The 27,021-nt window shown below is 39.8% G+C and overlaps 2 protein-coding genes across 2 annotated transcripts in view; one reads left to right on the plus strand and one right to left on the minus strand.

The window, feature by feature from the left end:
* plin3 (perilipin 3) overlaps positions 1-27,021 on the plus strand; it is a 292,037-nt gene that overhangs the window by 202,485 nt on the left and 62,531 nt on the right. The gene's annotated exons all lie outside the window — the stretch shown is intronic.
* The window catches only part of sema6bb (sema domain, transmembrane domain (TM), and cytoplasmic domain, (semaphorin) 6Bb), a 127,748-nt gene that overhangs the window by 98,845 nt on the left and 1,882 nt on the right, over positions 1-27,021 (minus strand). Inside the window, exon 2 of the mRNA XM_072437991.1 lies at positions 442-575. Within this exon, the coding sequence (XP_072294092.1) occupies positions 442-556 (115 nt within the window). The 5' untranslated portion in view covers positions 557-575. The remainder of the gene's footprint in view (positions 1-441; positions 576-27,021) is intronic.

A 27,021-nucleotide genomic window follows, 5' to 3' on the forward strand; every position in this document is an offset into this window, starting at 1 on the left:
GCTTCTTTATAGTTTATTTCTCCACCTCTTCTTAACCTCTCCCCGCCTGCCTACTACTGTCTACTGTACTCTTTTTATTACTATAGTTTGAATATTATCATTAAAACAATTTATTTTTTCTTTCTTTCTGTTGTGCCTTTTTATTGTGTATTGTCATTTAAATGTTAAATCCAACTATACCAAACCACATTAAACACTTCACCTGCATCCTGACCCAACACCGGGAGTTGGTTTTGGCTCAGTGGTCTGTGCTCTTGTCCCGTGGCCTCTCACAAAGGGCGACTCCACATTTAAAGAGTGGGACAGCCATCAACACCAGCTCTGTGCGCCCCAAACAGCCAGCGCAATGACCTTTTCAGCCTTGTAACACCAAAACTGCTACATGAGGTTTCGACCCCCACCTCGCACGCGGCGGGACAAAGGTCACGGGGTCATCCTTACCTTCGGAGGGGATGAAGTTGAGGGGCCCCGGCTCCTCTGGGAACACGGTGCTGGCAGTCCGGAGCAGCCAACATAGCGCTAAGTACAGGCGGAGGGGAGGTGCTGCGGTCGCCATGGCAACAGAACCTCAGAATCTGCAGTGATAAAAAAAAAAAAAATGGGAGAAAAAAGAAAAGTGAGTGGATGCTAAATGAGGCGAGAGAAGCGCGACGCACATAAACACGGAGAGACGGGGAGCGGCACACTCAATCACTGACTGACTGGCTGCTGCTATTCCCAGGCGGCATTCCCGAAAGGATGGCTGTATCCCCGGGACGCCTCCTTTCCTAGCGCGATGCGAGGAGAGATAAATAGACGCTTGTGGAAGGATTAAGTCATCGACAGAGAGGCAGAAGTGTCTCAAGAGATGACACAGTGACACAGCAAACCACATAAAAAACCTCTCACTGCAGCTCGGACACATCTGAGCGGCGTGCGAGGAGAGCGCGAGGAACCACGATAACAAGAAACGGGAAAATAATATCGGAAGGATGTTTTATTGGAACTGAAGAGCCTCCAAGTGTTACAGCATACGCCCTAATCTCTCACAAACCCTTCGGCACGTTGTAAATATTCACACGCATTTCATGTTTAAGCTTTAAAGCGGCGTTTTTCAGATGGCGAAGTGAAACTGTGCGGACCACCCAAGCACAGCCAATCAGAGCACTGCTTTCAGCTCTTACTACTGAGTTAACATAAAACACCTTATTAGCAGCGGTATAGTTTTGCTGCTTTTACAAGAGACTGTTTGGTGGAAAACACACAATTTACTCATTTGCTCAAATAGAAAGCCGTTTTAAATCAACTACACTTATATTGCCTTTATACCCTATTTATACCCTATTTATACCCTATTTCATTTGTGTCACTTTTTACTAAAATTAACTTCAAATGGCTAAGTAAATAAAAAAGAAAAGAGAAAACGTTTAGCAAAGTTTCGCAGTGGAATCATTTGAAAGGGAAGATGCAGGATACAGACATGAAAGGCGCGCTCGCATAAAAGGGCTTAAATAAACAAAGTGGGGAAAAATAAAGGAGAAATAATTTAGTCTTCGCCCATTCGTATCTCCGTTTCCTACTTAGCGCAGTCTTCAGAAGGACGCTGCGCTATTATGTGCAACGTTGAACCTACGCCAGCCTCTTTGAGTTCGAGTCTCGCTGCTGAACGCTCAAACAAGTGCTTTGCCTTGGAAATGACGCGGTGAGGACTCATCCCCTCGGCACGTCGCACAAAAGATGGTGCCGCTGTGTTTTTTTCATCGGAGCAGAAATTGCAACTTCTCAGATTTGAATGCGGGAGATTGGATTTCTTTATTCAAAACTGCTGGGGATTCGCCGTGGCTCCAGATGCACGCAGTGTGAGGCGATGCAAACAAAAGGGAACACACTATTTGACAGCCGTTTCACACCTCAACGTGTCATTTTTGTCTCTAATTTTGTATCGACGGCAGATGTCTTGCACCAAACAACCTGCAATTTAGAATAAATGATGTAATAAAGTACATGAAAGGATATTGAAGTCTTTAATGTCACTATGCTACCGGAGATGTTAGCTAGTAAAGAAACAAGCAGTAATAAAGAATCAAATTAACAACTATTAGAGCTGTGTTTTACGATTTTCAAACTGCGAAAGGAAGAAGTGTATTCGATCCATCTAACTAGGTCCTGGCTCTCACAAACCCTTTGGCACGTCATTAATATCCGCATGCATGAATTTCTGAATTAGAACTACTTTTTTGCACGACTAACTGAGGCAGGGGCGGACAGTCAATCCTAGCACTACGGTTCTTAGATAAAAATGCTTTATTATTAGATGCAAAGAAGCAAAACGGCCTGATTTTGTCAAAAAGTCCTGCCTTTATAATGTACGCTTTGGGGGAAAACACATCTAATCATAAAGAATAAAATCAGGTACTCTGTGTTTGATGTTTTTTAAAGATGTGGCGCTATCAACCGTTTGTGGTTGCATTTTGATGTCAAACCCAAACACAGAGCAAAATGTAAAAGTGTAATCTCACATTCTCACACATTTAACTAATGCTGCAAATCATTTTTATTTTACAGTTTTACACTGCAAATTAACCGAATAAAGACTGAAATACGGCTTCCAGATACGTAATATTTACAAATAAAGAGTATTACTGTAAAAAATCTGAAATACTTCTTCATTGTTATAAAATATATTTTGCATTGTCCAGGAAAACCATTAAAATTAACTAAACATGATTACGGTTATTTGAATAGTGGACTAGTCGCGGTTATTCCAGATCATCTTTGCAGTTCAACCTTTTCATCCCAGAGTCCTTACTCCACGCCAGCCTCTTGTGGCATTTACTTGAAGCAACATAACACCCACAGCACCCTGGGGTGAACCGTGTGGATTAGTGTCTCCATCATTTTAATCGGATGCTTGTACGTGCACGAAGCCTTCTGGACAACCTTCCACCGCACATTTGTCATAATAATTGTAACGTGTCCACACTTGCCTCTTGCATGTCCTCGTAGTGTTGTTGAATGTAACTGTATAGCTGAGGGTGTCCTATTATACTAATGGAATGCGTCTGACATTTATTCCTACATTATTAATAGCACCAACAATGGGATCTGTGATTAGCCGTAGCGTCTCATCGTCTTATCTCAGCCTCCATCTCTGCATCCCCGGCCCGTGACCCGCTTTCCTCTCCGGGTGACGACTTCCCCCTTCACCTCGTGTAATTGCTGCTCGTGGGTGTCGCGTAATTAGCCCGCCGCCCACTTTTGTCTCAGATCGGCGTGTGGGGAATTTCTAAAATGTGCCGTAAAGATCACACGTCCTGATAGGGTTGTGACTGCGTTAACAGACGGGGCGCAGACAATGGCAGCTTGTGCACTTCAGAGGAGACGGAGCGAGGGCGGGAGAGGAGAGGACGACAGGAAGTGGCCGTGTTCGAGGCCGCGAGCGTGTCAGCAGATGAGACGCACGGATGCGATAGGCACGTGCTTCGTCGTGGGGGTTTCCTGGCAGCGCTTTAAAAGACTTCCTCCTTTTCGCGACAGCAACTTTAAAGAGTACAGTTTGTGGATAGACTATATTTCCACTTCGTAGTCCATTGTTTTACGCAATCGACAACATGCAATCAACGTGCGGTTGTCAAATGAAAGACGCCCTGATGAATTGATGCTAAAACTATATCAAAACTAGATACTCATTTGAGTGTTGATTAGAGATGTTTAGGCTAAATACATTCTTGGTCAGGTAACGATACTGTATGCACTGCTGGTCGATTAGTTGATTAAACTATTAAGCTTTTCAATGTATCAATGTATCTGAGTTCACGCAAAAACAACTATTTATACAGGAAAGTACCAGTATTAGGAAACAGAAGCATATAGTTTACTCCCAAACCTTTAGCTTACTCAGTCCACGTTTTCTTGCTGTTATATCCTTATTATATAAATGAATGAATGAATAGAAAATGTTGCATCTTGGTCGACTAAGACACGATTGGCCAATTAAATGACTAAAGCACTACAGACACACAAGGCCTAGTATTGATCCTGATGAAAAACACGGGACAAAGTTTAACTCTTCTTTTAGAATTGTCTTGACCTATATCAGATAGACAAGATAATATAGACTAATAATATATACCGGTAGTAGAAAAATTATTACATTCTGTTTTTGTTATTATTATTAGTAGTAGTAGTAGTATTTTTTTTATAGTTACATTATCTCTAAATAAAAACTTTCAGAATGTGAATGTGCCGATTTTCTAATACAACTGATATAAATAGTTACAAAGAATTAACTTTATGAACTACAGACAATAACAGCTTGTTTTCATGAACCATTACATGACCTTATGTGCCAGCCAGTACATAGTGTTACTGCTTGTTCTTTCAGTCGTGGTAAAATGATTGTACAAGCCATAATCTGAATTACACATAATACACTTCTACCAACAGCTGTTTTTTTGAATGTGCTTGTTAATATGGCCTTAAATGATGGCATGCACGTCTGCCTCTGCTCTGTGTGCCGAACACAGTTTAAACACTTGTTAATCTGTCCAATTCCTCTACACACCAGCTCTGTCTACGGCTGTTTAAGCGGCTAATTCCCCTTACAAAGGCATTAACCAATCATTCGGCTGTTAAAAAGGGGAGGCTGCCACATCCTCCCAGAGCACATCCACAAAGGACCATAAGAAATCACTCTGATCGATGAGGCTGAAGGCTTTAGTGAGGTCTCAGTGGAGAGAGGCTTGACCAGAAAAACAATGAGCCTGTCATGGTATTGGACATGGCATTTGTGCATCATTTATTAAGAATGTATACGTAAAATGCATATAATGTGACAAAAGAAGGAGGAGGTGTGCAAGTTTAGTGCAAGAACCCCAAAACACCCTTATTAAAATATAAGAGGGCATGATATGGATAGTAATAATTATTATAGCAAGCATTTTTTTCCCATAATATATATCATTGTAGTTCCAACAATGGTATGTGTAATGAATGTCAAATTTGTAGTACCTGCACAGTTTTTTTTTCATTTTTTGAGCACATTAAGTAATTTCAGTACTTTACTTTACATGCACGTAGAGGCTAGTAATTAGATGTTCTCATACGCTCTGAAGTACATTATAATGTTACGGTTTCTTTCTCTCTCCTTCTTGTTCTCCCGAGCTCCTGTTTTGTCAGGGTGAATCTTCTGGTGTCTTTTATTCGTGCTTCCACGAGGTACGCAGATAAAACCAAAGAGACAAAAGCTAAGTGAAGTTATGCCTGGCCTAGATATGAAAAGCATGGTAATGGAAATAAAGAGCTAACCGGCCAAAGAGGCGGATGGGGCACTTTTGATTAAAACACATAATAGAGCTGTATTATGCAGCGCTGATGGAACACTACTTTACAAATTAAGGAACATATTCCTCTTTTACAGCAATTTGAAGAGGCAGCTCAGAAAGGACTCAAACATGGCAGCTCAGATACAAATGTCAGGTGCCACTAGAAAAGACAAATGCATTAATTAACATTTTTATTTTCGAGATTATCTAGCTAAATACGGTGGCGCTACATGGAGATTACACAAAGTAATTAGTGAGGTATCATTCCCTGCACTATTTTTTATAACGTCTTCTGTGCCAAGATTTTATTGCACTCACAGGCAAATGTGTTTATGAATTTGTCTTATCTTTCCAATGCCAGTGGGACAACTTCAGGGGGATTTAAGTAGTGCCATGAGGCCATCAGATCTTGAGCCAGTTGCCATCTCAGTTATATAACACATATCATTAAATTGCTGAAACATGGCACAAAAGAGTGAATTGTTTTCCGAATTAGGCTCTTTAACTCACTCATAATTCGTCTTATTTTGTCAAAGTTCTGCTTTTACAATAACTCTTTTGGGGAGAAAAACGAAATGTAAACATTATTATTATTGATTGAAGTGGGGAATATTCGTGTTTGTTAAGATGTTAAGGCCATAAAGTGGGTTTATTGTTATAGTACATCTATGTTTGGGTTCTTTCTGATAAATTAGCAGTGGCAGCGTTTTAAGGAACTGGAGCAGGACCAGGAATGTCATAATCCCAACATCTTTTGTCAATCTGTGAGATACATGCTTAAGATACTGAAAGATATTACCTCATCCTTTAAATCCCATATCACAAAACGTCACTGAAAATGCATTCATGCTTTCCCACTGCTGACACCAGTGTAACCTCTGGTCTCTGGTTCTTTTATTTCTCAACGTCAGGACACGGCCCTCACGATGGGCTGTCCTTTTTCCTCCGCACTGAAATTATGGGAATAGACATTAAGGTCTTAAATACACCTCATAGATCTTTTTTGGGACTGGTCTAATTGTCAGAAGTGAGTGACGCAGAGTCTGCTTCATGGCACGGCTGCTTTCGGATTAACTTCAGTCAGTGGAACAGAAGAAACGGAATGAAAAAATAAGACGTGAAGATTGTGAAAGAGGGCGAAAATATATTTTTTAAAACGTACGATGGGGGAGAGCGCTGGAACAAGAATTCAAACCAAAAAAAATCAGGATGCAGAAACAGGCCAAGAAATGTACGGAAAAAGACAACAATGAAAGTCTTGCAGGAGCTGTGAGCCTATGGTGTACTCGCCTGGGTTGCCAAATTTATCACCAAAAAACAGGCCAAATGTAGATATGTGGGATGGACCTCCTGGCTCGGTCGCGGCTCAGCTCAAGTGACAAGATTTCACTGTATCTGGCGAGGAGTGGATGTGAAAGAAATGATGCATGGAAGCCCTCAGGGAGCCATATTTGTTATGCACAAAGTAGGCTGTGTCAAAATAAGCCATATTCCCCGTTAACGGATATGAATGTAAATATATATAGAGCGTGTTTCAAGGAAGATGTGTTTTATCGAGGAATACTGATGAAACATTGGTATTATGACAATTTAAAGCTATAGGTTTGTTGGAGATACTCAATGCTCGATTCATGTTGTGTTTCTGCATTTCGACATTAATTTATGGGTCTAAGAAAGCTGAAATCTAGGACCGTTGATATCAGAGCTGTAGTCGACATTTTTGGATGACTAAAGCTCTCAAAACTATTAAGTATCTCTTAGTGTTGTTGAAATACAAACATCTCAAACTCAATTTTGAGACTGCAAAAGCAAAAGGTTAAATACTCAATTTTCAACACAGAATAATAGCAACATCTTTCTGCTACCGCGCAATCTTATACTAGTTTTTATCAAGCTCAACATCATTCCTAGTGTTGGTATCGATTAGTATGAGATTTTTTATACGTTTTACAATGCTATACCTCCACAGTCGGAACATGTATCTGACCCAAAGTTCACTGACAAAAACACAGGATGACAGGAGTACACACAGTTACAGAAAAGTACAAGTAAACTGTGTATTTATCTGTAAAAGGGCAGACTAAACTCAAATTCACCCCCAAATCCCAAACTCCCTCCCTCCCAGCTCCTCTTCTGGCAAGTGTGGTCCACATAAAGCTTTACAATCCCAATAAAATTATAACTAGTCAACTAATTAAAATTCTATCGACCGATTAATCAACCAAAGGCCGACAGCACCAATTCAAAACATGTTCTGTCTTTTGAATGGTCAAAATTCCTCAAAACATAAAATTCAAAATACAGAAAATGAAGGTGCCAGAGGGAATCGCAAATCATGACACACAACGGGGTTAAAAAGCATTAATTTAGAGCATCAAATTCCCTCAGTCTCACGTCGTGCATTGCCCACTGTTGACGATGGCTTTGTTGCGAAAAGCAGCAATCTTTTTTAAATGTTCCAAGCCTTATTTTTCACTTGGAGATGTGGCATTTAAGTTTTTGGAATCCAATATTTTCTCAGACAAGATGTGAATGATGCAACGCCGCAGCTGTGTGACTGTTTTAGTATTTGTACGTTATGCCCCAGTCAATACACAACAATGATTTTAAGAGCGTTGCAGAAGAGGGAAAAATCTGATGAAGCCATGACAGTAGATCATCATTATGTTTCAACAGTGCAGATTGCCCCATGTGAAAATATCAATAATAGAATCTGTTTTTGCACTGGTTTTCCTCAAAAACAAAAATCTCCACGGACCTGGCATTAGTAACAGGGCTTTATATAACAAACAGACTTCCTCCTCTGAGTATTGCTCCTGAAGCCAAACCACAGTCTTCCCTAGTGCTAATGTAAAAGCCATGTCGGAATGTCGGAATTCCCTTCCCTTTTCCCTGGGACGACTGTGACCCTCGGCCTGTTTACCAGATATGTGCTTTCCGAGTCCCGCAAAAACATCACACTTGTTGAAAGAAGAGAGAGAGAGAGAGAGAAAATGTGTGAGAAATAAACAGAGAGAGGGTGAAAATGTATAATAAGTTCTGAACTAAAGATGGCATTTCAATGGCCTGTGCTCATTGTCACATAATACCAAAAAATAAGTTTCCACCCACTGCGTGACGACGGAGACGGCCCCGCGTGATCAGTCCTGAACAATTAGAGCGATGGTGGCTCGAGCGGTCAAGTCTTACCAAGCAGAGCATTTAAAACAATGTTCATGTTTGGAAAGTAAAAGACTTCCTTCTAAATCCGACCTTTGTCAAAGCTGTAGACTTGCAGTTTGATGGCACAAATATGGGGAAATTCTGCTCGGGCCCAGAAGTGCAGTCTTATCCGGTTTATATTATAGATCCATGGTGAAAAGTCACAAGAACTGTGACCTCTGAGTGCTCTCTCTGAGTGTTCTCAGAAATGTTTCTTTTTTTCATGGATAAAACTTCAAAAGTAACATTATCAGTGGGAACAAAAACTGATATTCTGAATTTTTTGGTTGCAACACATCGTAAAAATACATACAGTGCAGCAAAAGGACATGTTTAGTGCTGGGTTTATCAGATTCTCCTATGATTACTTACTTAAAATCACTGCTTGGATCAATAACACTTTTAATACATTTTACACAATTACAAATAAAGAAAAAAAAAAGTAAAAGACAATTACTTTTCTCTCTTCTTTTTACTGAAATGCTCTTGAGAGAGAGAGAGAGTTGAGGATGACCTTTTGAGTCCAAATGTCCCAGTGTTCTGAGACGCTGCACCGCCAGACCACACCTTCCATTTTATTTAAGTGCAACAGAATTACTCCGCTACCAACTATTCTTTTCATCCATCCAAGTACCATACAGTTGTGATAAGTTTAGAAGATTTAAAGGTTGGCAAAGAAAGATGATCTCTTTGTTCTCGTCTGCGGATGAGCTCACCGCATTGGCTGAGTCGTAATGTAATACCTGTAATCACTTATGTTGATAAATGGATATAGCGGAGTTACACTAGGAAGAGTGTTATTAACCTTTGCCGTCTTTAATATGACTACACAAAGAGAAGAAACAGCCCAAACAATTGAGAGAACAAAGACTGCCATGGTTTACACGTCTGCAGGTTAATTATAGGTTCTGTTTCAAGCAGAGCCAAAGTGTAAAGATACATTATTTTTGTACTCGGAGCACAGAGAACCTTTTATATTGCCATCTCTGTTCTTGCTCGTTGCATGTTTTGGGGCTGAAAATACTCTGTGTCACATTTTAACGCCCGCCTAGGTTTCATTTTAGGAGATATGACCATCAGAGATATGATATGACATGCTTATTGTTGTAGGTTTTTATCTTGAAATTGTCACATTTTTTAAATTACCGTTGTCGTAGATATAGAATCTTTATGTTTTCGTGACTTAGATAAACTTTATTGATCCACAAGGAAAATCACGAGGACTTTTTCTAACCGCCTAGTTGACTACAGTTTACTAAAGACAGTAAAAAGACAATATTATGTACAGCTGCAAAGACGCTGAACCCATCTGAAATGTTGCATCTTTTTGTTGAACTTGAAAAACATCGCCGCTTTTATAGTTACGGTTCAGGGTGCGCGCAGTTTTCTGGTTTGACACTACAATATTCTGAGGAAATTGCCTTCTGAAAGTTATCCTGATTTTTGTTACTAACTCCAACACTGCATATATTTTCTCTTCGCACACAACGGTTTCTTCAGTTCTGCTTCTTTTTAAGTTCCGACCTTCAATATTCGGACCGAACTTTTAGCGCACTATCCCAGACATCAGTACACGAGACGAGGACGAGCCCCCTCATAGCAGCAGAGATCTGGCCACCCTCTGACTTCCAGGCAGTTTACAAGCGTCATTAGCGGGCCAAGGATCAGGGGCCAAGGCCATAAATCACTCTCCGAACCGTCCATGTAGGAGGAACACCGCTCCACGGCCGTAAAAAATGAAAAGAAAACACACTTGGAGACTTGACAAGAAGCTAAAAGCAACTGCATCCATCACTGACAGAGATTTACTCACAATGATAATCTCCAGCGTGGTAGTAAATAATGTAGAAACTTGGCTAATGGCAATAAAGAGCGGGGTTTTGCATGCGAGCTGCACAGACCCAGGTCCTGATGTGATTACTGGGCTAAAATCCCCCCCAAGGACATGCACTAACCAGAGTAAATAGTCAGGAGTAACTCAACGGGGCAGTGTGTCCCCTTCTCTTCTCATACTGGACCTTGTATTCATAAACCGTAGAGGAGAGAGAGATTTATAGCAACAGCAACAACAAGTGAGAGCCAGGAGAGAGCACAGGGTCAGGGACAGGCAGGAGAGAGATGTCGAGGCAGTAGAAAACCCTGTGTACAGCTATAAATTGTAGGTTTGTTGTGCCAAAGAGTCAAGGATACAAAGCTTAGCAATTTGATTCTGCAGCATCAGTAGTAAGTCATCAGCTTTTGCATTTGTGCCATTTTTGTTTGTTTTTAGGAATAGCAGGTTTGGGTTGAAAGCTTTGTTGTACGTTGGAAAAGTGCAAATCCAGACTTGATACGAAGAATGTGTGATAAATGTGCTTCTTAAAAGGTACTGTGTATGTAACGTTTCGGTTTCTATGGATGTTATTGCTTTTGATGGAGTGTTTCAAGTGCTCCATGTTCAAGGGCATTAATCATATCTATCCATGGAGACAAGCATGTGAAATAATCAGTTGCAAGTCAGGGGTCTCATTTATTAAGGATATAATGAATGTTGCATATGTGAGTTTTCATGTTAAGTTCACTTTTATAAATTAGACCCCAGATCCGTGGAGAGATTTTCTTAAGTACACTGCTCTGTGCGTTCCAAGCGTGGTCATCGTAGCTTAATTTATACTTTCAAGCGTTTCACCAGGGCAAGTTATTCATGAATCCGAAATGATGTCACACTCTTGTTGCTCCTGCCATCTTAAGGATGTAAGCTGCACGCTGCGCTGTGGGCTGTTTCAACTAAAAGTCTCAAAACAAAGGATTCCTCTTCTGTAACATCTCCAAAGACTCCGTTGCTGACAGTTTTAAATGTAATATGACTGTCTCTATGAACATTGTTTAATCCGTTTTTCAGTGTCGCCCTCCGAGACAATCGCTGTTGTGATTTTGGGCGTTAAATAAATTGAATTGAATTAATTGATTGACCACGTGTTAATGTGATATTAATGTATTTTTTTAATATCCGTATGAATTGCACTCTACAAATACATTTTGATGGATTGATGGAACTCTATACGTACATTATTATATCATTGGTAGTAATTTTTTAACTGTTTAGACAATGAAATAGTCAAACTGCCTCACAGGTGTTTTGGCCTTTAACACCTTTAACATCCAACAACATTTGCATACGGCATGAGCTAGTCTTCCAGCATGATAAACAACCTTATTTGTACATTATCTGGAGTACAATTCAGATGCTAGCAGGATCTCCAAGCAACATAACGTTTGGGTCAAATATAGAGAATACTTTTCAATGGACTGATAGTTTCCTGGACAACTTTTATGTTGAAATACATTAATATTACATTTGCTGCTTTTCTGCAATATAAAGTAAAGCAACGTAAGGCAGTGGCAGATTTTACCTTAAAAACATCTCAAACACATTCACAAGGCTGATTTTGTCTCTATTTGCCCGACATAGAAGGTGTTTTCTTTAAGCATTCACAAGGTCAAACTTTGGCACCATTATCGAGCTACCACACAAAGCTATACGTTTGATGTGTTTGGTCAGGGACATAAGAAAACTGCCTATGCAATTCAAATTGCAGCAGAACGAGCTGAGGGAAGAGAGTAAATGGGCTGAAGGTCTGCAAGTTACACATCGACAAAGACTCCTCTGAATCCTAATAGTGTTTACCTGCAGGCTTTTACCTTTCACACACAAAGCAAGAGAGCCATTCCAAACAGCCATAATGTTTCCACTGTGGATTTCCAATACAGCTGGCAGAGAAATAATTCACTGTTATATAACCGGCAATATATGCAATTCAGAAATGTCCCCCAGCTCTGCCCATATTTGATACTTTTTATTATTTTTATTCTACTGGTAAATTCCTCAAAAAAAATTTGACCTGTCGAAGATTCTGCAGCAAATTCCTCATCGGTGAAGGAATCGAAAAGCAATTTCTTCTCACCAAACCCACAAAGCTGACAGAATTGTGTCCCAGTGGAAGGAAGACGAGAGGTCTACACTGTCATTACTCATCCAGTCCAAACTCGATGGTAGACGAGAGGCACAGAGTCACTGTCTGTTGACTGTTGACGTAAAGAGCCGACTTGCATTTAACCAGAGAAGAGCTTATTCTGCCTGTTACAATCACTATGAAGCCTGTGATGCCATTACCTGCTCTGAAAAGAGATCACAAACACAAGCTGATTTTAAACATCTGCATGGGAACGTTCTGATTAGAAAATAAGATTGAGAATCTTAACAAAAATGTAAACAAAAACAACTTCTTCATCACTTATGAATGTTGTTGTGAAGATGAGACGAAGTCCAAAGATTGAGAATGACTCTTGTATGAAAGTCGAAACAACTGAAATCAAAATGCTACAAAAAGAGGTGATTAAAAATAAAATATTTTTTTTGTTTTGTTGATATTCATAAAATTTTATGATTCATTTTACATACGTCTCATTTGTGTGATAATTAAACCTCAACTAATATGTTTTAAAACATGTTTTAATACATAATAGTTTAATTGAAATAAAATAGTATATTGGGATTCTCCCAAAAATTATTGAGATCTTAGTTTAGAATGAAAATAGTTTTAGAACCATCTTGATCTGATGTGGAACAAGAGAAATGAGCATATTGTGTTGAAAATAACATTCTATTGTTGAAAAAACCCTGCGATATCATATGAGTCCGTTCCTTTGTGTTGTGACAACACGAGTCTGTCCTCCATAATAACTCCCACCTGCATTTGAGTCCCCTCCACACTCTCTCTGCTCCTTCTATTACCAGTGGCTTTGAATGTCAGCACACATGGGACGCACGCTGCAGACTGCGGTGTCAGTCATGCCTCTTCTTCTCCACTTGACAGCTGAGCATACCGGGCAGCCTTGAACAAAGACCCTCGCGCTCTTCCTGTGTGTGTAGTGAGATCCTGAGTCCAAACAAACAGGAGTAAACAGAAACGTGCGTTGACAACACACTATCGGTGCATTGCAGGCTAAACTCCCAGGCTTTGCTGACTGAGGGCTACGTTTGATCCCTCTCACCGTGTCTGAGAAGCATGTTAATCAAGTGAGGAGACTGCCAACTCATCCATATACAACTAGTTCCTCCTTGCTTTGTCTAGGGAGCCTTATATTCAAACCTCGCCTGCAGGTAAATGTGCCCATTGCATTTAACCCATCCTTCAATGCCAATGCGACACGACATCAGCAATAAATGCATCTCCAGATCTTGAGCAAGGTTTGGTCTAGAGACTATAGCTGGAGTGTCTTGTTTTTTTTCACCATATAGAATCTTGTAAAAGCAGCAGTGTGTGACAAAAATTAGACCGCTGCACGCTGTCTTATAAGAGCTTATAAACCTATAATAAACTATTTGTGGATAAGAAAAACCCCACGTGCTGCCCGGTGGTTGAGTGGTGAGCTGACCGCAGTGTCGTGAGTTCAAATCCCGACACTGACAGTTTACTGCATGTCCTCCCTGCTCTCTCATCCCCATTTCACGCTGTCCTTTCCTGTCTAAAAAAGGATTAAAAAAAAAGAAAAACCCCACATCCGAATTCCGTTCTCCTTCATTTTTATGCATCTGCCCCCTTCAGTGGTATTCAAAGATGGAATGGCTTATTTAAAAGACCAGAGTGACGATATCTCTCTTTTTACACACCGGCTTGGCATTTTACTGCCCTCTCCTCGCGGCACTGCTGGGCTCCGGGGCTCCACTTTGTGGCTATGTTTAAGTGGATCTGGTCGAAGGGAAGCACAGCGCCAGGCAGTGAGAGGCTGTGTGGGTTTAACAAATGAGGCAACAGAGACAAATCTGACGACACAATGGAAGCAAGTGTAGACTGGAGATTTCGCTGAGGTGTGTTTAGAAGATGGGACTTTGGAGTTGTAATTACAAACGGACAAATTATGAGAGGAGAAGGAGTCATCTTATGTACTTCATTTAGGCAATTCACCATAAAATGATCTGTTAATTCCATACTCAGGTCCCAGTAGGGTGGTGAATGCATTAATAAACCAAATTCAATCAACCCTCTTTTGATTCAGCTTTCCAGAGTGTACCTCAGGAAAACAACAGCTTGTTTTTGCCAGATGTTGTTGTTGTTGTTGTTGTTGTCAATAAACCAGCTCCTTTTATTCAAGCTCTTAACTGCCTTGCAACAATTATCACCCACTGACATTAAAAAAAGGTAAGTTTCTTTTTCAGACTGAACTATACACTACTCAGTGCTAGTACCACAAGGCGCCGTATTCAGACCCATTTGTTTTAAACCAAAACCAAACCAGGACAAAATGATGCAATGTTCAAATCCCAGCAATGTAACATGAGCATAATAAAGCTTTCAATAACAGCCTAAGCTTTTAGTTTTGATAAACAATGGCACAAGCTGAGAGGCACAAATTAAAAGTGATGCCAGTGCCTTGATGTGAATGACCCAGACGCAGTCAAAGAAGACATGCTCTGGTTGATGGCCCCCTTGGTTCTTTCTTTTCTTTCTGTCTTTCTTTTCTTTCTTGCCCAGGGCTCCCCTCCATCAGTCATGTTACACTTTAAAATAAATGCATTCACATGACACACTTCATAGTTAACATCTCAGTGGGGGGATTCTCTGCTCATTCACCCAATAACTTCATCTTTCATTTGCATAAAACAAGCGGGTCTTCACTATCCACCGCTTACTCGCCCCCATCTGAGGACAGTTCAACCACCGCAGTAAAGTACCTGTCACTATGTGTTTTCAGTGTCCCACATAACAGAGGACATTTTGTGGACTGAATTTGATTGTCACACATTTTGGCTCCATACTTAAATTAAAGGTGCATTATGTCACTTTTCTGTACCTGCTTGTCTCCATGGAGATTGTCTGGAAGGTTGAGTTTTATGTTAATAAACGCATTTGTTAATATATATATATATATATATATATATATATATATATATATATATTTGTATTTATGTTTAAACGTGGGCGGATAGCGGCACATTCCTGTCTCCATGGGGATATGTTAGATAAATTTTTATTCTGACATGTGGTTATGAAGTTCAGCCTTAACTTTAGATTACCTCTACTCTGACAATGTTCAAATCTAAGCTAAAAACAGTTTTGTTTTGCTGCGCATATGACTGAAAGGATTTTTCTTTGCACTCTTCTCTTTTATGTCTTAAATTATTTACACGTTACCATTTTTTTTTTTTTTTTTTTTTTTTTGACATTTCAAATACTAAAGGATGTATCTGGGACTATTTTGGGGTAGTACCCTGCACCTTTAAATTTTAGCTTAAAATAGCCCCTTTTAAATGTATTCAAATTAAAAGGTCTTTCTTTAGAGAAATTCTCTATAATTCTAAAACTACTATTTAGATACAATTGCATTTGAACATGTCTGGAATGCCTGCCAATGTGGTCTGATAAATTTGGATTTGGCTAGGTGTTTTTTATTTTTATTTTTTATTTAGTTAATTTTATTGTATTTCTGTTTCTGTAATTTCTTTGTGATTTTAATGCATTTTTCCTGCTGTGTGAAGCACTTTGAATTGCCTTGTATATGAAATGTGCTTTACAAATAAACTTGCCTTGCCAAGATCAGGCATCGCTTTATGTATTATTGTTAAAATAAAGGTTCATTGTGACATTTAAATACAAAAAAATAATTCATCTAAGTACATCCAAGTACATCTTGCAGATCTCCTTTGTGCATCTGGTCAGATAGATTGGTGGATATGGAATTTGTTTGTTCTCTAAATAATAAGGTAAGTGCCTCGTCTATCGATTGGCTTTTCTCTGTGCTTTTGAGCAACAGTGTTTAGCAATAAAGGCAAAGCAAACAGCAGAGCGACCCTCCTGCTGGGGCCCGTGTTAGATTTGCCATCGGAAAATACTGCGAAGAGGACAACATGGCTTCAGAGCAAAAAAGATAAATGCTTTTTATTTTCTTCCTTCCATGTTGGAATTTCTGACACAAAAATGAACAGTAAAAAGATAAGTTGGGAAAAGTTTAGCCATGAAAGAAATATTCCTACAAAGTTGTGTCTCCTCAAATTGATGTACTTTGAATTCTGGGAAGTACTTTGTAACTCTGTAAGTAGTTTTTTTGCTGGGTAGAATCTAGCGTTTCTCAAGCTGTGGTCCGTGTACCACTGGCGTTATATGAGTTCCTTGTTTACGTGGTACGTGGACACCTTTTCAGTTCCTTTTCTTAGATAAAACTATTGCATGGGGTAGTCCTAATTAATTAACATAGTTTAGCAATAATTTAGCCCTAAAATAGTCCTGATATAGATCTGATGGTACAGAATCTTTTCTTTGGTGGAACATGATGTAAAAATGTAAAGAAGCACTGATATAGAGAATGTAAAGGCGCGGTGTATGGGTGGGCACAGTAAAGTAAATACAGTAAATACAGTCTCCCTGGGTATTAACCGTCAAGTGCGTCAACGTTCCAGTCTTCACAGTACACCCCATTGTAATTGTGTACTAACTAGAACTGAATAAAAACATGATTCGCAAATTATTTTGTAAAGGAATAAAACCAAGCTTTGTATCAAGTTCATTGGAGCAGCCTTCGTTCCCACTCATGTAATAAAACGTGATCAATGGGAATACACAGAACAGAAGCGGGGCATTGTATTGTGGGTCAGACGTTGGTAACACTAAAGTTCAGAATGACAGATATAACAAGGATTATTGAAAATTATTGAAGTAAAAAAAGATGCAAACATTTGATTAGGATGTGAAAGTGCATGTCTAATCTATCTTTATTCATTACACAAACATTATTTAAAGTTGTGTAAACAATTGGCATATTTGCTTATTATCACTTTTAAACAATTAGATCTCTTTAGTTATAGCTGTACGTTGTAAATATTTGGTTGAAGATGGAATGCATGAGACAGACCGCAGTTATCGCTGAAGCATTACTGTGTGACTGATGGTCCAACAACAACCTCTGTTTATTGACACATACTTCACATGTCCCGGGGCCAGTGCAGGGTCCAGATCTGTGCCGGCCCCTCTCCCATGCTCTCACTGTGAGAAACAGCACCATTCAATATCCCACTAACAAAGGAGCACGGCCATGGAGAATAAAAGGCAGTCATTATTTAATTTGGTGCCTAGTTAAGTTACACAGTGCGATAAAGACCCTGACGCTGATGTTTTAATTTGAGGCACATTTCCAAGCTTTAATTACCGTTAATATGTTGAACGGATTAGCAAAGACAATGCACCACCTGATAGACAACAAAGGCCAAAGAATAGTGCCTTGATTGGAAGAAAAGAAAGTATTTTTTTTAAATGTTCTGGTGGAGGAAAAAATAACAGGAAATATGACTATTCGGTCAGAAAAAAATGGAAAAGCAGATAAAACCAATAACACATGAACTGAACAAATAATAGAAGAGGCAAATTGATCATTTTTAAAAGATCAAAGTTATTTTTCTGATCATAACTTCATGCATTTATGATGTTGTTGCTGTCTGCTATTCTGAAAATTCAAGGCAGGAAACATATACAAAATACTGTAATATACAATACGTAGAGAAAAAATCAAAATAATTATGATAAAGTCTGTTACTTGGTGGGTAAACATTTATAGATATCAGATCGTGCCGGTCCTATGTCCATATAAATGCACCTGGAGGGCAATAAACATCTTACACTAGTGCACGTAGGCAACTCCAGCAGATTTCGAAGTGAATTAGTTAATAAATATGGCAAAAGGGAACCACAGAAAACTCCCCAGGAAGTGTATAATGGCATTACACATATCAAGGCCGAAAATTAGATGACACAGCGAGGTAAAATTGAGCAGAGATGGGTCTGGATTGAAACAGCTGGAGAGATAGTGGTAATGCCCTGCACTCAAGCTTAACTGTTGGACTCATGACAAGATAAGGACATAGCCATCACCATCTGAGCCTCCATTCGACCAGCGGAGAGGCCTTCTTCTTATCACACATATTGTTTAAAAGCACTCGCGCCGAGCCAAATGATTACATGTTGGAGTTGAAAAGACAGGGGCCCACTCCGGAGTTCTCCATTAAAGTAATAGGTCTGATGTATAACGGAGTGAAACATGGAGGGTGCTGGAGTCCTGTTCCAAGTCTTTGAAATGGCCTCCTAATCACAGTGAGTCATGCTGAAGGAATGTTCTCGGGAAAAAATAGACAAAAAAAGATTGAAAAGCAGGAGAGAAACCACAGAGGACTTAATTAACCTGAAACATCCATCTCAACATCAGAGTTTGTTCACACATCTTTCTATCCAAAGCTGTTGCCGGTCCCTCAATGCCACCCAGCGCTATGGCAACACACCAACTCCAACGTGTTTGGAATAATTGCATTGGCACGTGACAATATGCAAGAAGCCCTACGACACAAAGAGCGGTTTAAGTCATTTTAGCTCTCGATGGAGTTACAGTTAATTAGAAGTTCAAACCATCGATCGATCACATGTCTTTATTTGACTTGATAATGGTGCAGGGCTGATTAAATTTGATCATCACGTTGCTTGAACTTCTCACACACAGGCCCTAGTTTGACCGTCCAATCATATCTATTTATTTATACTCAATTCATCAATGCGATTGACTTGTGATCGCACTTCTGGTCGAGCGGGAACTCCATTATTTTAAGTAAAACATGCTATAAAGAAGATTGATTTGTGTAAAATATCCAAAGTGACCAACAAGTTCACAATTCACCGATTCCATGAGCGGCCTGAAAACTACTTTTTAGTCTGTGTAGAACTTATTTTCTTTGAAGGTCGGCAGCCTTATGTTGACTAATACAAGCAGAAGGAGGATTGCGTGGAATTGCAGCGCCAAGACGGGCTTCCGGAATAAAGTGTAAATCTGCTGTAATTCGCTATAAACGGAGCAATGTTAGTCTTGGTACTATTACAAAAATAGGGACATAACTAAAATATCATATCGCATTGTCAAAAGTTTCACAATAATATCATGGGCTGTCAAAATATGTAGAAATATTAGCTTTGTTTTGTAGCAACAACAGCCAAAAAATACATAAGGAACTTTGTAGACCATGATAACACGAAGAAATCTAGTTTTGACAGTACAGTAGGACAGTAACGATTTGAACAAATGCTTCTTGTTTTTAAAGGAAACAAATGTATTTCAACAATTCTACGTATTTGCAATACAATATCGCATTATAATATTGTCCCACAAAATGAATATATTGAAAATGCTGTGAGATTTGCATATCGTTACATCATTACATGGAGATACATCTATAAATATTTGTTATAGCACTTATTTGACCAGGTCGTGCTACTATAAATAATATTTGTATGGATTTTGTTGTGTAATTATATGGCTCATAAATGCTGCTATTAAAGCTATCGAGTTAAAGATTATTATTAAAGATTATTAAATTGTCAGACGCCCAATTATATTAACTAGAGTTTTGACAGTCAATTTATATGAACGTTCTTAAATGAACAGTTCTGGAACTATTGCTCACAACAATAAAAATAATAGCACGCTTCCCACACAAAAGTTTAGACCTCTCATTATTCATGAAACAGGGAAAAATATTCTTCCTTTTTCTCTGAGCCTCATAGAGCCACAGTCCATGAGTTTGGACTCTTTTTGTGGTTTGAAAAAAGGGAATTCAAGCCCTAGATCATTGAAGGCTAAAACCCCCAGGCTAAAAATACCACAGCCAATCATACGTAAATCAGAAACCGGGATGTGAATGTAGATGTTCCTTAGAAGAAGCCGACCAAGTCATTTGAGCAGGACCTAAGCTTCAAGACAGAATCCTTTATCCCCGAGACATGACTAGCCTGCGCTTTGAAGAGAGTTTGAGTAATGAGGCTAACGCTATGTAACCTGGCAACATGCTACAGCCGGCGATGCCAAGAGATGCTGAAAATGCCTCGGGCTGACAGCAAGGGAAGACTATCCACTCAATAAACTCCAAATATATTTTTGCACCATACCCCAGTGTTTACACCACACAGCCAATAAAGTTAATATGTGGCTGACCAGATGCTGCGATGCATTCTTTATTAGCTCGGGTGAGACGAGGAGATGAGCAGTGGACAGGGCCAGATGTAGTTTGTAATGATCAAAGACGACTACAAGAAACTAATTTAGGGTCCTAGGAATGAAATAGAATATTACCAAGAGCCAGATAAGTTTGTTTTGTTTGGATTTGATGCAAGATTAATTTGTGTGGCTGAGAATTTACAGCATAAAGAGTATTTGACTGATAAAAGTGAATCTGAGAGCTTTCAGTTTCTGGTGTAACATGCTCACTTGGATTTGTCAAAAGATAAACTTGTAAATTTGTGTCGGAACATATCAGAATCACATTATAGTGACTAAAATGTGGTTCTGAAAGGGAGAGAAGAGGTCCAGGAAAGCGTTTTCTGTAAAAGGATTTGCCGCAACTCCCATTTCAGCAATGCGTGTGTTCAGTGCATATGTATTCATCCAATTATTTTAGGGTAAATACATTTGTTTTATCAATTGAATAAAATTCCTCTCTGGCATCAAACACCATACAATTTAAGTATCTGAACCAACATGCTGCTTTTGGCACCACAAAGACTTGATTTGTCCAAATTCTGTATACAATTTGATGATTACAGATGGAAATACACATTTATAAAAGTGCCTCACAAGCTTTTGGATAAAGCTAACCCTATTTACCGGATTTACCGGAAGGCCTCTTCACAACCTACACCACTTGATGACCACTTTGCAATCAATTTCCAAAAGCCGGTGAAGTAAGTGAACTGGAAACATAGATGAGGCTAATTCTCCCGTACGCTCCACATGGATGGAAGCTTTGCGTGTGTTAGCGTCACTGGACAGCTGCCTGGCAACAGGCTCCCGTGTGCACAAGTGTATTAAGACATGGCATCAATTAACAGCAGCATCGTGGGACGTCCCATGTGAGGCTTTTCACCGAGCTCTTGGCCTGGACTTCAAGGAGCCGTTGGGCAGGACATGTGGGAGCCCTGCCTGTTGAGCTAAAAGACAGTAGGGGTGTGTGCAAGCCATTCCGACTAACAGGATTGCACCTCCAGAGAGACTCCCGCTGTGCTGTCCAATGTAACTCTTTTCTCTTGTACAGTCTGTATGAATAAATGGAAATACTTGAAATGGGGTTACATCCAAGCTCCACAGGGGGAAAAACAGAACCGGGAGTGTTTAACAGCTGACCGAAAAGAGTGGAATACTGAGGTAGGAGGTGAGCAAACTCAAAGATAGATAACAAAGGCCCCATGAAAGTGACTGAGGTGTGTTAGAAAGCAGAAGATAAAGAGGGAATATAAAGTTGGAAATGAGAACAGAGGATTTGGTAGCTCTGGATGAGGACTGGCTTTGGTCCAAGTGCAGTGCGTGTGTGGGTAGACTAACGATTGATGCTGAAACGAATGCTTGATTGGTGAGTCCTTCCCATGGAGCCTGATGTCATATGTTATACATATATAATATACAACATCACACCAGTCAATTAATTAGCTGTATTACATTTTGGCCGTTAAGAATCAAGTCACTCAAGACGTACAGTCAAAACATTCATTCAAGAGTGATATATAGGAGACTGAAGTAAAGGCAAAGTTTATGGGCTGTTGTTTTTTGCTGTTTTGTTGTTTATTTAAGTCCTAAAGGTTTTGAATATATATTTCTTAACTTTCTAATCTGAGAGGCTTTATCAGTTCTGAGGCCTAATAGTCAGCAACAGCTTGACTGTCCATGTAGCCAACTTGTAAGTAGTTTAATATGATTCATATCACTTCAACTTCAGAAAACAAATCACGTGAGAAGCGAAACAACTTATGAATTATGTAAATGGAACTTAAGATGAATATACAGGGCAGGACTATGGACTTGATAAATGGCAGATACTCCTTACTGGAAACAAGGGTGGGTTAGTTCCTCTGTAAGCCAGTCTTCCCTCTACAGTGTGGACTCAAAACAAAATGCTTTAATTTCATGGATTTGAGGTATCACAGATAACACAACACTTTTGTCTAAATGTGCAAAGAATTAAGAAAGTTATTTGGAAAGAAATGGGAGAGTTCTCCAGCAGGGATCAGAGTTTTGAATATCTTCCACCGAGATAGGGCTGGGACAAGAGTCTGGAAAGTTTGAAAGTTTTTGCCTAACTTGTACATCTAAAAAAGTGATGAGTTAAATCCACAGCTTGTCACTTAAAAGGTTGTTGCAAATGCATAATAAGTGATTTTTTTTGGTGGAGGAATATGTCCTGGAAGTATAATTAACTCTGAGTTGCAGAGTGAGTTTTCTCTCGTCAGTGTCTGTCCCTCTGCACATTTGCTTCATGTGTTCAGCCAGTCTCTAACAGATCTCCATTGATCCTCATATTTCCTCTTTATCTTTAATCAAAAGGCCGGGGAAACTCTGTTGTTTAATAGATGAGTCTTTGCCCACTCACTAGCTCCCACAGAACCCGCTCTCATTCATAATGGATCGACCTCGGCTAATTATTCCAGCGCCACACTTCACACCACTCACTGATATATAGTATTTATAAAGTAATAAAACAAAGGTAACAACAGAGAAAGTGGATGGTCATTGTGGCCTCCAGCCCATCTATACTTTACTCCTTTTTTAGATTAAAATCCTTGAACTTTTCACTGGCGCGACCAAAATACCAAGAAGTACACGAAAAGATAGAGATGGCAGAGAAGACAGGTCAATGAAATTTAAGACAGAATAATGCATCAGAGGCATAGACATTTATTTACTTTGGTACAACTTTTCAGATGAAACTTCAGCTGGAGAGATGTTGAGAAAAGTGCTTCATCCCCCTCTGAAACAGACTCGCTGAACTTTTGGCAGGAGAGAGATGAACAGGGTTAGTTTGTGTTCAGATGGATGCAGCGCCTGTCTCTAATATGGGCCCATCTGGAGCAGGATTGACCTGTCTGCCCATACCTACCACAGCCTAATGCCTGCTGATGAATGGGATGGGCGGTTCTGGCATATGGTTCAGAAGTGGTCCGAAAAAAGAGAGATGCAATATCAAGTATGAACAGAGGTGAAGTGGTGATTGGAAGATATGACATGTTCCTAGTCGGAGAATGTAGTGGAAAAATAAGAGTTTAAGCAAGTGTTATGGTGTTTATGGTGCTGGTTGGTTTGGTTATGGTGGCTATGGTGGATAAGGAAGTGCATGACTATACTAAAGACACCTCTAGCTCGGCCCTTGTTGACATTTCTTTGTGATAGCTTTGTCTGGGCTTCTTCATCAGCAATGACTCAATAATATAATACTATCTCCATGTTGACTCTGTGTGATCCTGAAATAAGAACGTCCATAGACCACGGGTTGAGTGGCACATGCAGCAAAATGGTCTGAAAACATCTGATGTCTAGCTGCGCTCTCTGATGCATCATAACTGCAGAGCTCCTGCAGCTCGGAGCAGATGATTGGCAACTGCCTCTGTAGCGATATACGCATCAAGCCTCTCCATATGTGCCCATTTGAGGTGTTTCCCCGTTTTGCATGCACGTTGAAAGAGAGCAGAGGGTTAACCTGGATGTGCACTTAAGCAGTGGAAGAGCAGCGCGAAGGCCCTTGTGTTTGTGCGCTGCTGTTTGCTGCCTAATTGTATCGTCTTTTTTTCTGTCCTTTTATCAAGAACCGTGTAGCAATATGTGTCATATATGATTTCAATGAGTGCAAAGCCACAGTGAAACAGGCTCGCGCTGCAGCACTGTGTGTTGTCAAAGTACCACAGCTAAATACTTCTTGAAGCTCAAAATAAGTAAACGTCCATATTGTGGCTGCTAAAAGACTTTTATTGTAAAAAGGCCAGAGAGTGACAGAGCATAAAGAAGTATTGACATGGGAAGACGCAGCTAGTGCAGGGTTCACCTCAGAATATGATTCTTTTTCATCTAATGTTAAGTTTGAACTAAAATGGAATAGAACAGAAGAGGATACGTTTTTAGGAATAATTTATGAGGAATACATTATGGGGCGCAAGCTTGCAGTCTACTGCAGGGATAATTAAATATCAGCAAACTAGCACAAAAAAGCCCCATAATGCAGGGATTTACTTCAAATTTTCAAGAGTGAAAAGACAATGTGGCAATTGAATGTATGATAAGAAAAAGTGTTTATCATGTGACCGCGTCCATGGTGGCACACTTGGGGCATGGACCTTTCAAAGTGGCACTCGAAGCTAAAGAGCTGGCTCAGTTGCCCAGGTAGACAAAAGATAATTTAATTCTGTCAACTGGACAAAAGTGTGAAGACTCACAATGAGTGGCAATGAGTGGAAAAACGTCTTCATAGCCCAAATGTCACCAGTTGTTTCTTATTATAAATGTCACTACCACTGAGATATTACTACATAAAACATCTCTTAGATAGCCACATCTGTTTTGGAGAAAATATACATTTGTTTTAAAACCATAACTCTAAAATAAAGTCTGCATGCTCTGGATGGAATTTGTAAGTTTCCTACAAAAACTTGTGCCAAGACTAGAATCCGTCTAAATCAACAGCATAAGTTCGACAAAAGCCTGCACTAACACACTCACTGCATTAATTGGCCTCATGTGTCTCTTAAACCACCAGATGTATCTATTCATCTCATTTAAGGCTGATTCTAATGGCTGCCTACAAACAAATCATCAGATTTATTTGTTTTCCTACAGCATATTAAACAACTCCTGGATTAGCTTAACACTCTAAAGTGTATTATTAAATTTGATATGGATATGATTTGGGTATGTGCACACAGCTTTCAGCGCTAAGTCATTTATGTGCCACAATCCTTCATAATATCCTCTCCACTTCATATTCTATAGCCTCTGGGTTTTTTTCACCAAAAATATCTCGAGAGCAGAGAAACAATGATGCAATGGAAATAAGCTTTCAAAATGCTCATACATATTCATAGACATAGATCCCTCCACTGACAGGCTGTGTATTTAAGAAATGGTAGCTTCATTAGAGCACTAGCAGCAGATTAGCATGTTATGTTCTGTGTTTATTCCCTGCTCTGTTCCTTTTCCTTCCTCTCACGTCCACTTCTCCTATGTGGCTCTCTGATTAAATGAGAAGCTCTCAGGTTTGGCTGGACTCCAGCTCTGTTGGCCCAGGGCAGTTAGACCGCCTCCAAATATCTCAGTCTTATACCTCTCTCCATTATTGTCTCCTTCTCTCTCACTCCACTGGGACCTGCAATATTGGACTCAGTTTTTACCCCGAATGCAGAGTGTCTCCCCTCACATTCTGTGGCGACAGTGACCTTGGCTGCATGAGCTGAAATAGAATAAGATAAAAGTGTGTTGACCCTGTCTCCCATTACAGTCTAATGGTTTACATGGCACATTCCCTGTGAGATCTGAGGCTCACAGCATGGAGCAGGGTCAGAGGTCAGCGGGCGGCGGATGGGTCAACGTTGCGTGTGAAGCTTCACTTAGCAACAATAAACAACTGTGCAGCACTTTTATCAAATGTATTTCAGCCCATTCCTCTCGCTCAAGCTCCAAGACAAGTCTCCGCGGCACCGCCATATACATCAAACACAGAGAATTATTCTTCTGCTGCATCTGCAGCCAACAGCCGCTGATAAAGCTGTATCTGCGATGACAGCAGGACACAAAAACAACTCACTCTGTTTTCATACACTGTAGTAACCAAACATGAACCAATAAACACAGACAGTGAACACAGAACGTTCTCATTTCCTAAAGACTGCTGTTGAAACATAACCTTCTGCAGAGGGTCCAAACTTCACTTCACAATCTTCTCTGATCTTTGTGGTGTTATCAATTGGAGCTCATATTATTTCATTAGGACAGTCTAAAACGTCAGCATTTTCAGGGCTATCTGATATCCTGCTCTACATTAATGCTGAACTTTCTGATCCATATTGCACTTTATGATTCTTCTAAAGTTGAGCAAAATGCAAATCAGAGACTTAGATATAACGGCAACACTGATTTTGGAGGGAGAACATTATCAATGCAAAATAATTGGAGCGATACAGTATTAACAGGTGCAAACCACTAGAAATGACAACTTTTCCGAAGCAAAACTAAAAGTTAAAGCATCAGTGTGACACAGCAATTCTGAGCCAGAGAACATCTCAAGGTTGAGCAGTCCCTAAACTTTAACTAGTTCTTGTTTTTTCAGTCGCCTTAGCCCCTCACAGACAGACACACAGCACAAGTGATGAAATACTGACAGATAAATAAAATGGTCAGGAAAGCGCTATCATTAAATTCATGTTTACGTTCTTGTCGTGCCAAACAAGTCTCTCTGCAGAGTTAAAAACATGGATCCTGTGATAACGGCGCTGATGAGGATGCTCTCTTCAAACAGAAGAACGCTGTGCTACTGCTTGGTTTCCAGTCACTGTTGTGTTCTTAGATGCACGCTTCCAGCCTGCTGCACAGCTCCAATCCTCAAGCGCTGGTCTCACAGGGAGGCTAAATATAGTGAGTGAGGTAGATCTGGAGGTATTCTCATCACTATGGGCTCTTGTGTTCTTCTATAATGACC

Source organism: Eucyclogobius newberryi, unplaced genomic scaffold, assembly GCF_026437365.1.
Source record: "Eucyclogobius newberryi isolate DKJ021-1_F unplaced genomic scaffold, fEucNew1.0.hap1 SCAF_9, whole genome shotgun sequence".
Taxonomy (NCBI): Eukaryota; Metazoa; Chordata; class Actinopteri; order Gobiiformes; family Gobiidae; genus Eucyclogobius; species Eucyclogobius newberryi.